The sequence below is a fragment of the Sinocyclocheilus grahami genome, unplaced genomic scaffold, assembly GCF_001515645.1.
Source record: "Sinocyclocheilus grahami isolate Dianchi unplaced genomic scaffold, SAMN03320097.WGS_v1.1 scaffold1330.1, whole genome shotgun sequence".
In the NCBI taxonomy this organism is placed as follows: domain Eukaryota; kingdom Metazoa; phylum Chordata; class Actinopteri; order Cypriniformes; family Cyprinidae; genus Sinocyclocheilus; species Sinocyclocheilus grahami.
The window spans coordinates 257,828-275,271 of record NW_015506509.1 but is presented as its reverse complement, the minus strand read 5'-3'; the positions used below and the strand labels follow the sequence as shown (position 1 = coordinate 275,271).

The 17,444-nt window shown below is 38.5% G+C and overlaps 1 protein-coding gene across 1 annotated transcript in view; it reads left to right on the top strand.

The window, feature by feature from the left end:
* LOC107569295 (membrane-associated guanylate kinase, WW and PDZ domain-containing protein 3-like) overlaps positions 1–16,595 on the top strand; it is a 129,199-nt gene extending 112,604 nt beyond the window's left edge. Inside the window, exons 9-22 of the mRNA XM_016255347.1 lie at positions 2,826–3,020; positions 4,000–4,617; positions 7,090–7,121; positions 7,939–8,098; positions 10,364–10,458; positions 10,587–10,779; positions 10,890–11,069; positions 11,727–11,912; positions 12,681–12,768; positions 12,939–13,044; positions 14,072–14,209; positions 14,963–15,098; positions 15,238–15,323; positions 16,527–16,595. Of these exons, the coding sequence (XP_016110833.1) occupies positions 2,826–3,020; positions 4,000–4,617; positions 7,090–7,121; positions 7,939–8,098; positions 10,364–10,458; positions 10,587–10,779; positions 10,890–11,069; positions 11,727–11,912; positions 12,681–12,768; positions 12,939–13,044; positions 14,072–14,209; positions 14,963–15,098; positions 15,238–15,290 (2,180 nt within the window). The 3' untranslated portion in view covers positions 15,291–15,323; positions 16,527–16,595. The remainder of the gene's footprint in view (positions 1–2,825; positions 3,021–3,999; positions 4,618–7,089; positions 7,122–7,938; positions 8,099–10,363; positions 10,459–10,586; positions 10,780–10,889; positions 11,070–11,726; positions 11,913–12,680; positions 12,769–12,938; positions 13,045–14,071; positions 14,210–14,962; positions 15,099–15,237; positions 15,324–16,526) is intronic.
* Positions 16,596–17,444: the final 849 nt, after the last annotated feature.

Below are 17,444 nucleotides of genomic sequence, written 5' to 3'. Positions count from 1 at the left end.
CTATCTATCTATCTATCTATCTATCTATCTATCTATCTATCTATCTATCTATCTATCTATCTATCTATCTATCTATCTATCTATCTATCTGTCTATCTGTCTGTCTGTCTGTCTGTCTGTCTGTCTAAAAATCTAAATAGAGGTTATTAGTGTTCCACATTTTATATGTAAGGGAAACAGGTCAATTTAGCTCAAAGGGAATCATTTATGATTTTATAGGGAATTTGGACCGAATCACTGTTTTACGGCTGATCACTGAGACAGCCAGTGATTCATTGAACGAGCCGTATAACATAAATTCTGCAATGGATATTAATATCCAAAGTATAGTGAAAAGACTATTTATTAGCACAGTAACAAGATTGGCAGTTTAAGACATTAACTTGTAAGCACAAAACACAAGATACTTCTCTTTTTAATATGAATAAGACTTTATTGGATAAATCTAAGACATAAACTAATCTAACACATAAACACACGCACTCACACATTCACACAAGTTGCAGAAAGAGAGAAAGTGAGATTTTATATTAAATGCACCAGTTCAGCTAGAATCTGGAGGTACTTGCGTTGCCTGTGTACGGGGGTTCCCTTTGTTGTCGTCCTTGCAGAAAAGGGGGTTTCCCGCGGTTGCTGATTGGCTGGAAGTTCAGTCATGGGAAGCCAGTGGTTGGGCGTTGGCTGACGACGCAGTGTTGTGGGCTGATTGAAGTTTTAGATGGCACTCGAGGTCAGACTCAGAGACACGGCGTTAGGCAACTTAACTCAGAATACGAAACTCTCAACGGAAAAGAAGGGAAACTAAAGTAAAGAAATAGAAGTTAAGTTTGACGAGACTAGGTGGCGTTTCTCCTCATGGTTTTGGAGGAGCTGGCGTGTAAGCCAGAGCACTCTCAAAGAGCGTGAAAAGCACTGCTAAAAGCCATGACCAAAAAAGCAAAAGAGCTAAAAAGGCGATGACTAAAAAGCATAGCTCAAAGCTATGACTAAAAAGCCGCATGGCTAAAAATGATGACTTGAAAGCACATGACTAAAAGACAAAATTAAAAGCACTAAAAAGCAGCATGGCTAAAAGTGATGACTAAAAGCACATAACTAAAAAGAGCGAAAAACTAAAAGCTAGACGCAAAAAGCAATGATCTGATGGTGTCCTGAGTATTTAAACTGGGCTTTTGGACACATACCAAATGGTGTTTTGACCAATTAGACACTGTCTTAGCTCGGGGTGTTGCTATATTTCTCCTCCCAAAATTCATAAATCAAATGTTATCTCATCAGTCACATGGTCCGAGTTTTCACGCTCTTGCAGAGTATAATTTTGGACATGATTTCTATAACAAGAATATGATACATTTAACAAAGAACTGATTGGAAGAAACGTTTCAAGAAAGAAGATTCAAACACACACATACTAAACATGAATATGAAGTTATTCAATAGTTATTAAAAAGACATACACAATACGTGATTAAAACATGATGTCTAATGTGTGGGTTAGAGACATGATATGGAGTTAAGCAATGGACTGATATTAGTTTATGAGCCTTATTGAGTTCATTTTCGTGCATCTACATCGGTAAAAGACAGTTTCTGTACCATTTCTCTGAACATAAGGACATGTTCTGTGAAGACCAGAGGTTAAGAGGTCTCTCATAAGGAATCTCAGTCTGTTCTTTGTCTTCTAGGTGGGGGGAAAGTCAATCCAAAGAGCTCGTGATCGTGATTACTATCACTGGTTTACATGTGATGGTCATGCGGTGCATCTCTTTGACCATTAATCTTGCTTACTTGCCCCAAAATTGACAATCTCCTTGGAATTGTCAATAAGTGTTCTTTTGTTTAAATGCTGTGAGCTACTCAAAGCTGCTAGTTGGTGGACTTGCTTCAGGCTTGTGGCGCCAGGATCTGATTTACAAACATCCTGTGTCTTGGGCCTTTCTGTGGAATTCGGCTCCTCGTGTTTCAACCATGTTCTTGATCGAATCTTAAATGGTCTGATTCGGTCTGATACCCTACATATGCAATCATGTTTTGCTTAATTTCCCCCTTTTGCAAATAATGTAATGGTCCTTAAAATTATGACGCACAGGAAGCAACATCATGCAAAGACAAATTAATCATTTCATAAATTTCCTAAATTTTTTTTTACACAAATTGTAGTGAACATTGACTGCATTTATAAAGCTCAGTTGAAGATTTGAGAATCTTTTTATTTGTTTAAAGTTTATCAATAACTGCAAGTCAACATTTTGTGCCAAACAACCATATTGCATATTGCCTGTTACCCATTTTTTAAATGTTTTTGTCTGTTTATTGTTTTTTTAAATTATTGTAATTTTTTAATGCTATTATAGATAAATCTATAAATCTATTTTACTGTAAACTACAGCATGTAGTCTCACATGTCCCACATTTTAGTTACAGCAAACTTCATACACAATTAATCCTGAGGTTGATGGTCAACATTTTCCCAAAGGTTAGGCCTCTTTTATCTGTCTATGTGTTCAAAAGTGTGTTTCAGACCCTTTTTTGTGTTTCAGGCCCTATTTTGTATCATATTAATGGAAAGCATCCCATAATGTGCTTTGGTTGATGATATTAGGACAGTCTGCATTTGTGACTTCACACATTATTGATGGATCTGTCAAACACTTTGAAAACATGTTTATCAGCAAGCATTTCATGCGGTGCAGTTGGTGCTTGTATATACCGTTCGTCTACTGTATCAATGTCTAGTTGTTTTGAGTTTTGTCTTTGTACATATTTTATGTGAAGTCATCACAGATGTTGTCTGTCTGTGTCTTAATCTCCTTCTGTCTCTGTAGGTGGAGCGGCTGGTACGCCCGGATTCACACGGGACCCGACCCAGCTGAAGGGGGAGCTGTATCACACGGCTCTCAGGAAGAGCCAGCAGGGGTTTGGTTTCACCATCATTGGTGGAGACCGACCTGATGAGTTCCTGCAGGTGAAGAACGTTCTTGCTGATGGCCCGGCCGCACAAGACAACAAGATGGCCTCTGGTGAGTGATCTCTAGTTTGGTGAAAGTTGTTTAGGGGAACATCCACAATTCACATTATGGATCATTAGGAAGTCAGCCTAAGAATGGCTTAATTATAGTTGTCTCCTCACATTAAACTGGGATAGGAGAAGTAGTTTAACATAACAAATTATACAATAATGGCTACATTTACTACTTTATTTTTAATTGACCTTTATTTTTTAAATTTTCAGTTTTCATTTTAATTTAAGTTAATTATTTTGTCATTTTGTTTTGTGCATTAGTCATTTTATTATGTTTTTAATATTACTAATTATAATACTCTTGAGGTGTAATTTATTATTAATTCAGTGTTCGATTTAATTTTTTTCCATTAAGCAATTTTTTTTCAACTTAAACTTATTTGCCAATGCAACATTTCTAATTTTCAGTTGATTTTGTTTAAAATTTTTAGAAGTTTTTCATTTAATATTTGCTTATTTTATTTAAATTTTTTTAAAATTTTATTTAAAAATTTTAATGGTTTTAGTTAACAATAATAACCTGTTTCCATACAGCAACAGTCTTTTGAAACCACATGATAACCAAAAATTACTAAAATTTAAATCAGTATTCACGATTAATCTTCCATTCCAGTAAGCTGTTAACTAGAGAACTGCTGTGGATCATTGAGTGAGTGAACAAATCAGTCTGATTCATTAACTGGATCAGCCGATTCATTAAAAATTAAATCACTGATCCAGTTAAAAAACGCTTGGAACATAGTACACAAGTCGTACAGGCTACTTGTTTTTTTTTTGTAGCTTACAACAGTGTATATAAAATAAATATGTGGAAAAAAAATGACAAATTTTCGATTTTGTGTAAACAGTTCCTTTTATCTAGTATCTTTAAAAAGCACAAAGGGATTAGAAAAGTTGTTCTTTCACGATGTAATGACTTTTTTCTTCAGTTCTTTTTACTCACTCTCATTCTGTCAAATTCCGTTATCTCAACCAAGGTGATGTTATTGTGGAAATCAACGGCACACTTGTCTTAGGCAAGACCCACGCAGATGTGGTCCACATGTTCCAGTGCATCCCAATTAATCAGTATGTGGACATGGTCCTCTGTCACGGATACTCGCTCCCCCCTGACGTGGACGCCGACAGCGAGGAACTTCCCCCTCCACCTCCACCCCCGACAGGAGATATCGTAACCGCCGTACCCCTCATCAACGGCCAGCCACTGCTGGTCAAAGGTGACGCCCTTCACGGCTCCTCCCAAGAGCTTCACTACGTAACCACAGACGCCAGTGGGCGGCCGGTGATCGCTGCACTTCCAGGAGGCAGCAGCGGTGCCAACGACAGGCCCGAGACTGGGATGCTACAGCCGGAGCTGGTGAGCGTGCCAATCGTGAAGGGACCTGGAGGATTTGGCTTTGCCATTGCAGACTGTCCGCTGGGGCAGAAGGTGAAAATGATCCTGGATGAGCAGTGGTGCCGAGGCCTGCTGAAAGGAGATGTGATAAAGGAGATTAACAGGCAGAATGTGCAAACACTGAGCCACGCGCAGGTGGTGGATATACTGAAAGACCTCCCTGTGCACAGCGAGGTGAATCTGTTGGTGTTGAGAGGAGGTAAGAGAGCAGGAGGGTGTATGGAACATTGCATCATCTGAACATTTAGGCCATAAACATACTCTACACAAGCTGAAAAAGCTGAAAGTTTACAATAATTGTCACTATGGTGGCAGAAATCATATCCTTCTTGCAGGAATCCTTTGCATTCATGTTTGTGTAGTTCCTGTAGTTCAAACGGTAGAGTATGGTGCTAACAACACTACAGTAGGTTTGATTCTCAAGGAATTCAGATTTATTTGTGTAGCACTTTTCACAGTAGACATCGTTTCAAAGCAGCTTTAAAGAAAATACGTGTTTCAATGACCTTTTTGCCTTAATGACCAGGGAATCTTGCATTAAATAAAAAAATTTGTGGATGAACTGAAAAAAAAAAAATATATATATATATATATAACTTGAATGCAGTAGAAGTCCCATTGGATAAGAGTGTCTGTAAATGTTCTTGTGTAGAGTATGTTTTGGGCCTTTAGAATTTAATTAGTGTAGCCGTAGTGGGCATATTTTAACCAATGGCAGTTTCAGATGGCCTAGTTGTCCTAGTTGTCCCTAGTTACACTTTTTTTGCATTCCTGCTCATTTTAAATTAAAATGTTACCCCGTTCTCCATCACACACTCAAAATAGATCTCAGGCATTTCTAGTAAAACCCCTGCTGAAAAGACTTTTAAAGACTTTAACTTTGACTAGCGTGAAGTGAATATAAATGTGAAAATGAATAAAACTGTCAAACTTTTTAATCCTTTAAGCCTTTGTCAAGCCACCATTAAAAAAGTTTGAAGTTTGTCTTGACAGATCTTATTTTTCTCGTAAAATTACACTTATTACAGTTTAATGAATTTCTTCAGTTTGTTTTATTGTAACTTCCTTAAATTCAAATTCTGCATCATGTTTAGGATTTTAATTTGAATTCAGTTCAAATTCAGAAATTGAAAAATTCCTGATTCATGGAAAGAGTACACTATAAGTCACTTTCTTACACAGAATTGTTGTTTTGTTTTTCATTACAAATATCTAAATGTTCTTAATTCAAGATTAATTTAACATGCAAACTGACATAACATTTGTTTTATGAGAAATATAGCAAAATTAATTGTGGTTTACAAAAATGGAAACAATATGCCAGCGGTATAAGAAAAATAAATTTAATCATATTTCTCTGAAAACAACATTTTGTATCTAATGTCATTGTTGCATCTCAAGTAATATATTTTGATTTAAAAATGTTTAGGTATTTGTACTGGAAAAAAATACTGAGTAAGAAAATGAATATGCAATGTAGCAGAGGACATTTTGCAAAACCCAACCTTTCATGTTCCACATTAGAATAAAAAAACACATGGTTTAGAATAAAATGAGGGTAAATGCTTACAGAATTTTCACTTTTGTTGGGTGAAGCCTAATAGGAGCAACAGCAAACATGCATCCACAACTACTAGACCAGCAACTACAGTATGCTGATCTTTTCAGCTGGGAATTATACAAAGGCTCTTTTCCCTTTGTCTCTTTTTTTTTAGTTATATGTCAATTACTCAGCAGGTGAGAAATCAGTTGCATTATTTTCTCCAGTTCATAATTTTACATTTTAACCATACTTGTTCTCCTCTCCTCCACTCTCACCAATCATTGTTGAGGTGTGTTTCTGTCCCTAAGGACAACGTTATGTAAGAATGATGGACCGTTGATTCTGATACAGTTGGCGGGAGAGGCCCTGTTGCATCTTTTGCACCCACTCTGTGGGGCTGGCTGGGAATTTTGGAAATGAGTTTAGATCACAGGGGAATTTCAGGATGTGTCTGCAAAGAGTTCTGTAAGGATATATTGTCTGCAGAGCGAGAGAAGGAGGGGGGGAAAGGGAGAGAAAGAGAGCAAGATAATGCTTTAAACAGTTCTATTACCCTTCAAAGGCTGAGTGAGTTTTGTCATTCATTGTTTAGACATTAAATTCAATGGAATCACACCAATCAAGAGAAAGACAAGAAAAAACAAAGGGAATGAATAAACAGCGTGTGTTCTAAATTGACAGATGGAAGTGTAGCGGCATCATTATTTTATGCATGACTTCTGTCATTTGCGATGTCTTTCTCCCTGGAGGATTCATAATTTTCTCTTATGTACATTTATTCAATCCATCTTTAATGACTGCTATGACACATGTGTCATGATTAACTCAGCTCGGAATTGGCTCAGGAAACGCCCCACTTTGAAGCACTTGAATGATGCTTCCTCTTTGAGTAGCTTTTTAGTTAGATGGATGAGAATTAATAATGTAGCATTGGAACAATGTATTCTCATGCCTTTTTCATGTTTGAGAGGCAACAACCATGAAACGCTGTCATTATAATACGGCTAGAAACTTTCTATCCCTGTAACGAGTTCCTGTTTTTTTTCATCTGTCTGTTGAGTGCCTGTTCCCCATTTTTCCTCCTTCACTGCTACTTATGTCTCTCATTTGCCTTTTCTCTGTTTCTAGGTCAGACATCGCCTGTGAAGAGTTTAAGACCTGTGAGTATGATAATAGATTTCAGAGGTGATAATTATCTTGTAGAATTGAGGAAATGGCTGAATATTTCATTTTGTGCTGATGAAATCTCTTCTCAGTTATTGATCGTACTTGGGGTTTGGGATTTGAACAAACCCCTTCCTGTAAGTACTAAAGTTCTGTAGCTTATACGTCCCACACCATTTGTTCTGAATCGTGTGGCATGTACTAGTTTCTAAGTGAAAGGATGTTCGATTTTCACTTGAGAATGATGAAACAGGAAAAAACAATCTCATATTCTTAAAGTGAAGAAGGGTTTTGAGGGATCAGAATATCATTGAGACTTATGAGTTGACTCTGGCCCGTAAACTACAACCTGGCAACCACACTAATATCATGTTGCTGAGTTTTGTATGGACACCACTCACAATTCCTACAATAAATGTAAAAATCTAATTTAAAAATATAATGCTTTGAAATACCAGTAACATGAGGCTAAATGGCAAAAACATGAATTGTATAAGCGTGTTGGGCTTTATTTTCCAATAGGTATACTGACAGACTTTAAATATTTCATTACAACAGTTTTTCAGTATCACTCATAACACAGAAGATTTATTTGCATATGAAGTGTGGGAATTTTCCTGTTAACCAGAAGGCCTGATCCAAACAGAAAAGTATTTTTGTTGATATAGTTCATCTGTCTGTAGGCACTTCCTTTTATTATTTCAGAAGATTTGACCAGTGAACAGTTTAAATGCTGCTTGATATAGTCCACATCTGTGTGCACTCTGCTGGTCACTTTGTGAAGTGGTATTAAAACACATTTTATTCCAACAGAGACCGGGGTTGAGTGCCAGCACTGAGACTCTGGACCATTGCCATGACACCATGGTTCCCCAGGCTTTGACCTATCACTCAAACACACTGCCATGTAGCTCTCCAAAACAAGACGCTTCCCTCCACTACAGAAAACCCAAAGCCTTGCAGGACAGCATAGGTGAGTCCAGTGGCGGAGCCAGAGCCTGACATCTGATTCGCCACCCCAAAATCAAATATGCTACTTTTTCATTTTCTTTGTTTAAAGGGGTGGTTGATTGCGATTTCACTTTTTTTATGTTAGCTATTGTGTAATTTTGCTGTTTGAGCATAAACAATATCTGCAAAGTTACGAAGCTGAAAGTTCAATGCAAACGAAGATATCATCTTTTAAAATTATGGCGGTTTAATGCCTACAAAAACGGCTGGTAGGGACTACAACGAATTACTTCCCGAGTTCGTGACATCACAAACCCAGATAAACCCCGCCCTGGGGAAAAGGCAGCAAAGGGGGCAAGGCCATGCTGCGCTGCTTTAGAGAATAGGAAGAGAAAACTAGGGGTGCACGTAAAAATCTATTCATATATGAATCGCGATTCTGTCTTCTAATGATTCTAATGGATTCACAAGTTTCAAAATCAATGTTCTAAAGCAGCGGTTCTTAATACTGTTCCTCGTGTCCCCCGGCTCTGCACACACTCTGCATCTCTCTCTCTCTCTCTCTCTCTCTCTCTCTCTCTCTCATTCAGCTCAGCTCCTACAATGAACTGTTCCAATTATACACTTATTTTCACATAGCTATGAGAAGCGTTATACATGGACGCGCATGCAGTTGCCATACTGTATTAAAGATTTAATCAGGATAAAACAGTATATTAAAAGCTAACATAAGCCGTAGCATTTACAAATAACAGCATATCTAAAAGCATGAGACAACAACAAACAAAAAACATAGGCCTACCACGATCGGTTCTGCACGATCCTCTTCAATAATATCCTCTGCTTCTCAATCGGGCTCAAACTGATAAGCGATATTAACGACGCCGTTGTTTACAATACAACCGGAGCACATGCCGCTGAGGTGAGGGGGGGGGGGACGTTTAGACGCGCACTAGAGGCGGTCTAGCCAATCACAATACACTGGGCTAGCTAACCAATCAGAGCCCATCGCCTATTTCTGAACAACAAACAAAAAACATAGGCCTACCACGATCGGTTCTGCACGATCCTCTTCAATAATATCCTCTGCTTCTCAATCGGGCTCAAACTGATAAGCGATATTAACGACGCCGTTGTTTACAATACAACCGGAGCACATGCCGCTGAGGTGAGGGGGGGGGGGGACGTTTAGACGCGCACTAGAGGCGGTCTAGCCAATCACAATACACTGGGCTAGCTAACCAATCAGAGCCCATCGCCTATTTCTGAGGGTGGGGCTTCATAAAAACAGGAAAAGATCAACCCGTTTCTCAGAGAAGGGAAAAAGGGGTGTGGTATAAAGGTAAATTATGTGAAATATTATGCGTTTTTTTTAAAACGTAGCATTAACACATGTTAGACTGCACCCCATAAACACAATCAAGCCTAGAAAAAAAACAGTGAACCACACCTTTAATTGTATTGAAAGTCTCTGCTGAGCTCATCCTGCAAAGAGGAAACTTTTATGTTACAGCACCATGTTGTGTGGATCTGTTGGAGTTGAAAATCAGTTAAAAATATTTGGCTGAATGCTTTATACAAAGTTGAAATTATTAAATATAAAGTGACAATTATGATATATAAAATGAGATTTAATTGATTTTATGTATCTTATTTAAATTATTTTTATTTATTTAAAATACACATTCAGAACATGTTTTTTTTTGTAATAAACATTATTTTTTTTATGTTCAAATCATAATACATGAGAAAATGGCACACTAGAGACAATATAATGAGAGCCGTGGGAAAATGTCTTGTTCTTGCATATATTCCGCAATTGGTTTAAGTGTGTAAAACTTTGAATGAGATTTATGAGCAGAAGATTTTCAGTTAATTTCAGTTTTTCTTTGTTCAAAAGTTATTGAATGGCTCTAGGAGACTTTGAATATAGTTTGTATGGGACTATTTTATGGTACTTTTTTCTTTTTGAACTTTACACTCTGAATCACCAACAATTATTATTACTTTTCCTATTATTGCATGGAAAAGAGCTGCTGCTTAATATCAGCATTTGAGTATCATGGGAAAAATATCATATGGTTTTCAAATGACATATTTGGGAGAGCTATCCTTTTAATTTATGATCTGAATGCAGAGAGATAGAAAAGGCCATATGCATGGTTGATGAAATACTGTTGCTTTTATTTTTGTTTTGTTTAGTTTTTTTGTGTGATGAATTGATCGGTGTGATTTAGTCCACATTCTCCAATTTATTTATTGTACTTCCATGTCTATTTGTATGCAGTACCTCACTATAAAGAGTTGGACGTGTTCATCAAGAGAGATCAGGAGACAGGCTTCGGCTTTCGTGTGCTTGGAGGAGAAGGCGTTGAACAACCAGTGAGTCCCTCATTCTTCTGTAACCATATTACTGGATATTTAAATTCATGGACTGTATTTATGTGATTTATTAGCAGATTGACTTTCTGTCTTAGTTCTAAAACAAGCTATCTGTCTAATTTCATTAGGTCTACATTGGTGCCATCATTCCCCAGGGGGTGGCAGAGAAGGAAGGCCGGCTGAGGACCGGAGATGAGCTCGTTGGCATCGACTGCATCACCGTGAAGGGAAAATCTCACAAGCAAGTTCTGGATCTGATGACTAACGCAGCACGCAACGGACAAGTGCTACTTTCAGTGCGCAGGAAGGTCATTTACAAAGGCGAGCACTGCTGACTGACAGGCCTTAGACATAAAACCAGCACTGGATTGTAATTAACTGCCTGAAAAGCTTTCATTAAAGGTCAGTCCGTGTAATCTTCCGCTCTATAGATGCCCCGGAGGATGTTGGGAGTGGAGCGCTGACCCTTGTAAATGGCTCACCTCGGCTTCCACGTATCTCGGTGCCAAGCGTCAAGGACCAGGGGTCGTTTGATATCACGCTCCATCGTAAAGATAACGAGGGCTTTGGCTTTGTCATTCTCACATCGAAGAACAAACCGCCACCTGGAGGTAACAGCGGATTCACTGATGCACCAGCCAAATTCATTCGGCAAATAAACAAAAAAAAATTCGATATCATCATTCAAAGAGAACAAACAAATCTTGAAGATGTATTATTAAAATAAACATTTAGAACAGTTTTGTAATAAATGGCAGTTTAATAAAAAAACATTAAAATATTTTACTAGTAAATATTTAATTTAATTTAATAATTATGTTATAATTTAATTAAAAATGTAATTAAATTTAATAATTTTGGATCAATCATTACTTGGACCAGAACTGTTAGGTGGTTTTGTTAGATGGAATTTCCTCTTTATCGTCACTTTAGCCATACATATGTAAATAGAAGTCAATCGTAGTTGTATTGCAGCTTGCACTGTTCTTTGAGCATCTTGCGTCACCAGTGTTGCATTTTTATTTATTTTGATTTTAAGATGTCATGATAAAAATATAGCAGTTTAAATTTAAAAGTACCTTCAGACCCCCAAAACCCCCCCCCCCCACTGCCTCCGCCTCCGCCTCCGCCTCCACTCCATCCTGCTGTTTTTTAGTTTTGCACAACCTCATTATTGTTACATTTCTTATGATTCATTCGTTATGCTTAAAAATACAACACAAGCTGTTCCAGTTCTGCTAAGGGATTTGCCTAAGTGTGTGTTTCAGTGATTCCTCATAAGATTGGTCGAATAATCGAAGACAGTCCGACTGACCGCTGCGGATTGCTGAATGTGGGTGACCGCATATCCTCTGTGAACAGCCAGTCCATTGTGGAGCTCTCCCACAATGATATTGTTCAGCTTATCAAAGACGCAGGGAACTCTGTCACACTCACCGTGGTTCCTGAGGACGGTGAGTGAGATAATGAAATGTCACATAAATACTGCCGCAGCACATATTCGTGCTTTCTCAAACTGTGCCTCATGCTTTGATTTGTCACACTTGGGCAATAATGTAACTAACATTGAAATGCTAATAACCAAAGTGAAAATTTATATCAATTATGCATGCATATTTAAATTGAATGCTTTATAAAGGGCACTTAGACCAATTATTAGCCTATTTCAACTACAAAACGTGTATATACAAAGTTCATTTATATCTGTCATGTTTAATACATTTTAGCTCACATGTATGAATATTATACAATAAAATAGCATTAATTGGCACAGGCTTTTGCAGTTCAAATCTTCCAGATGATATTGTGAAACATTAATCAGTAATATGTCACATTAAACAGGGCTCTAGACTCATTCTTCCAACTTTTTCAGTAAGAAATAAAAACCATTCAGTTCAGTTGGACAACGGACACTACAATTGTAAACTGAAAGTGTCTGCTCTGCTCCATCCAGGGCGCACTGTAGAGCAAAGTGCAGCAGAAGTCAAATTTCACTGATCAGGTGAAGAGAGTGAGAGGCGCTTTCAGTGAGAGCGCTTCAAGTCTACACAAGCACGCGCGATAAAAATTATGAGGAAACTATAGCGGACGTGGTATATGTGACCTTTTTGGTCGCAGTCTAGAGCCCTGTTACAGAAGTGTTGCGAATGCAGTTTCATGAGGACTTTTAACACTTGATGTTCATAATTTCATATGACAATCTGTTTTGATTTGCTGTTTAGAGTACAAAGGCCCGCCATCAGGAGCCAGTTCAGCCAAACAAAGTCCCGCACCGCAGCAAAAGATTCTCAAATCCACTCAGGATGAGAGGTGCAGTCCACTATTATATATTTAAGCTACTTTAAATTTACTAATTTCCTCTGTATATTTGTTGTAAATTAATTGAAATTCTACAGCCATATAACTAATAATAAGCTCTAATCACTTATGGAGGATTTAAGCCACAGTTCTGGTTTATAATATGTGTGACTTGTGCACAGATATAATTTGGATATGGATGAGATCAGGGATGAGCTCGCACGGATAGAGTATAAAGCTCTTCCCATGAGTGAACAGGGAACGCTGTGTGTCGCCAACTCCAAACAGGCAAGAGTCACACTTACATCACAAACTGTACCTAAACTTTATCTAAAGATGCAATTCAAAAATGTTTAAACGCTGCATGGAAAATAATGACATTATACTAAGTATTTAAGCCAAGACTAAAAACTACAATGGAAAATCAAAATCCCATTCACTGTCATTAATGCCGAGTTCACACTGCACGATTTTCAAAGACGTTGCATCACTGTTGGTTTCACACTGAACGACTATCTGGGGTAGCATTCAGTTGTTGCTGTGTTCACACTGCATGACTTTACAATAGGAAGAAGGTGCAGGTTTGCCAGGTTTTCGCTACAAAACCCGCCCAATTACTACTCAAAACTAGCCTGAAAATAGCCCAATTGCTTTCGAGGGGTAAAATACAAATTTTTTTGGCGGGGTTCTCCTGGTACAATTTACATTCCAGGGCCTAAATATCACGTTATTGGGGTCGCTTCAACCTGCTGACATAAAAAACAACCGGCGGCAATCGCGGATTTGGCAACACTGGTCCGCAAACTACATTTCATATAACTCCTCCCCGAACTTCCCGCTGCCCTGTATCTTGGTCTCTCATTGGCTGTAGGTCATCGCCGATGTGTTTTTCAGTCAGAACTCATTTCACACAGCATGATTGTGAATCGCCGACAGCTCCAGATATTTAGCATGCCAAATATTTAACGGGCGTCGATTCCCTCAGATCGCGTCTTTGATAATTCACACTGCGTGATTGTCACTCGCGTGAACAAGCACCGATTTGCCTCCGATTTCGGGCATTTGTCGGCGATTTCACAAAACCTGTCGGTGAGTGAAAAATTGGGCTAAAATCGTGCAGTGTGAACTCGCCATTAGTCCAGGGTTTAAATGTATATTAAAATATAAAACTGTTATTTTAAATTGTAATAATAATTCACAATTTGTAATTGTATTTTTGACCAAATAAATGCAGCTTAGTTAAGCATAGGAGACTTCTTTTAAAAAATGACCTAAAACTTTTTAACGGGAGTGGATATATGTATTTTCTACCTAGGGCTGTATTGCAGTAGAGTTGGAGCGCGGACCTCGTGGTTTTGGCTTCAGTCTGAGAGGAGGAACGGAGTATAACATGGGCCTCTACATCCTGCGGCTGGCTGAGGACGGCCCCGCTCTACAGGACGGCAGGATACATGTCAGTACAGCACACCACTCTTTAATAACTCAAGCGTTGCGGATGGAATCTGCTGACTTTTTTCCATCTTCTGCAGTGATTTTGGGGAAACATCTGCAGAGTGCATTTAAATGTAATAAAAAGGTTTAAGGAAAGCTGAATACCTTTTTATACTCAAAATATTTCAAACTAGGATGTCTTGAGATGCTGTTTTCAGTTCTGTAAAGTCCAACAGCAAAAGTCAAGTCACCTTTATTTATATAGCGCTGTATACAATACAGAGTGTGTCAAAGCAGCTTTACAGTGTTAAACAGGAAAAACGTGTGCTCAGAAAGCAAGATCACAATAGAAAACAGTCAGTTTATCAGTTAAAGTCAGATTGTTATTGATTCAGTGATGCCATCGTCCAGCTCAGTTCAGTTCTCTTCCAATAATGTCTGTGCAGTCAAGTGACAGAACGCTTTTCATAGGTTTGATCCCAGGAAATGCATGAAAAAATGTATAGCTTGAATGCAGTGCAATATGCTTTGGATAAAAGTGCCGGCCAGAAGAATTATATGTAAACGTTAATTGACTTTCAAGGCCACATCAGTCATCATCTTCCTGCTTGTGAATTGATATGGGTGTTTCAGTGGCGGATGCTGATATATGAAAAGCAAGACTGATATTTTGGACTTTAAATAAAATCATCACCTCTTATGGCCTGAACAAGAGATCAATAAGATATTTCAAGAATGATAAAACACATAAATTACCTTATGCCTGAATGTGCAGGTAGGAGATCAGGTAGTGGAGATCAATGGAGAACAGACGCAAGGCATCAGTCACACTAGAGCCATTGAGCTGATCCAAGCTGGAGGAAACAAAGTGCTACTGTTACTGCGACCGCAAGCCCTCTTATCAGAGAACAGTGAGTTATGACACACAAACACATGATGATGCTGCTATACGTAAGCATACTCCAAGAACATCAAGACAATATGGGTTGCTTGCTAACTTCAGCTTTCTTTCTTTCTTTCTGTCTTTCTTTCTTTCTTTCTTCTGTGCAGGTTGTGTAAGCTCCTCTGCGGTGTGTTATTGCCCCCAGGAGTATCATCACTAACAGCCTCTTTTCCTCTAGGTCTTTTATTCTTTGGTAATGGGACTTTCACTCCACTTTCTTTGCTTCTTAATTACTAGTCTTTTCTCTGCTTTATTGTGTAAGTTTTTAGATCTATGGAATATGTTCATGCTCTTTGCAGTCACAACACCATGGAAAATGGTTTCACTCAAAACCAAATAAAAATATGACATATAAATATTCTTACATATTAAATATTGTTTTACATATTGTAATATATATTTAGATTTTTAGTTTTCCAATTTATTTAAAATTGTTACAAACATCCTGAGGTGTGTTTCCTACACTCACTGCTTAACTTGCATAGTATGAAAAAATCAACTACTCAGTCACAACTGTTTCCTGAAATGAATGATGTCATGCAGGTGGTAGAGTAATAACTTATTTTAATTAATCCATTTGAGATTGAATTAATGCCAGATTTTTGGCTGTAAATTATGGACACGGCATCTGAGGGCGAATTCAATTTTCTGAATTATTTAGCTTTATTTCCTAATTCAATCATTCGCTCTTTCTTACGTACTAGAGCACATATGCACATGCACTCTTCAAAAATGGCGCTTTAAATCTCTTGACAAACTAAAAGACATAAGTTAAAGTTGTATGTATTAGAAATGAAATATATAGACTGTACTGAATGTCAGCTTGCTTATTTTGCTCAAGACAAGGATTTATAAAGTCCACATGCCATACAAACAATAAACTATGCTTCTAACCACAGGTCAAGAGCTGTTGTTCCAACCACACAAGTTTACGATGCTGTTTGTTATGTTCGTTGGAACTGTGGTTTCGGAAAACCATAGTAGGCTAACAGTACTTTTGGGAAACACTCTAGCAATGCTCTAGCAACCACTACAACACTCTAGCAATCACCAAGAACACTTTACAAATCACTAACAACCACCTATTACACACTATCAGTACTTTAGCAACCACCCAAACTACTCTATCAGTGCCCTAGCAACCCCCAGAATACTGTAGCAATCATGTAGCAACCACCCAAAATAATTAGTGCCCTAGCAACCACCGAGAACAATCTAGCAATGCCTTAGCAACCTGTCAACTACATAGCAATGCATGTGCAACCAGCCACAACACTCTAGTATTGTGGATTTTAGAGCAGGCAAACACCACCCAAAAATAACTGGTTACCATGGTAAATTTTTGGTAAAAGGCCTCAATTAGTAGTGTATCCAATGCAGATCTTTTCGCCCTTAGGTTCTGCTGGAGATGTTATCCTTCCTGATCTGCCGAGATCCAACATTCCTCTCAGTTCTCCTCTCCTTCATCTGTCATCCACCTCAGCGAAGAAGGAAACGTCAAACCTGACAAGCTCCTTTGCCTGTTCTCGCCGCTCCTTGGATCTGGCCTGTGAGGATCCTCGCTCTAAAGACAGCAAGAGGGAGAAGCGTGCCAAACCACCAAACACCAGCTCTTCCAGAGTCCCGCAGCAACGGCGCATCAAGAGTCGGTCCGCAGAGAATCTCCTTGATCTCGGAGATACAGAGAGATCCAAAAGACCATCCAAAGCCAAAGACAAAGCTCACAGCCACAAAGAAAATCTGCAACAAAGCACTCGAGACTCCCACAAGAACAGAAAGTCCTTGCAACATAGTCGCTCAGTCAGTCTCCAGAAGTCAAAGCGTGAAGGACAGGAAGTGGTAATTGGAGAAGCGCAGGGACGGAAAGAGGAACGCCGTGTGAAGGGAACACCAAGCGTGGACCAGAGGAAAAGTGACACTGAAAGAAACAGGAAAAAACAGGAATCTAGAGGAAGGATGCGAAATGAGACCCAAGAAGGGGAGGAGAGGTGGAGAGCTGAGAGAAAAGTGAGAAGCAAAGGAGAGAATGAAGCAGCTGAGCCAAATGGAGAAACTGAGCACAAAAGCACCCAAAAGAAGAAAAAACAGAGAGATAGAGACATGCAAAATGAAAACACCCACATATCGAGCAGAGAGGGAGACAAGAAGAGCAAACAAACAAAGGATAAGGGGGATCAAAAGGGAGAAAACAGGAAGGAAATGATTACAGATAAGAATGGAAGCAAAAGGAAAGGAAATGAGAGTGAAGACAGAAAAGATGACATTGTCACCACAGATGCGGCTCCAGTCACCACCAGGGCAAGTCTAGTCTTTG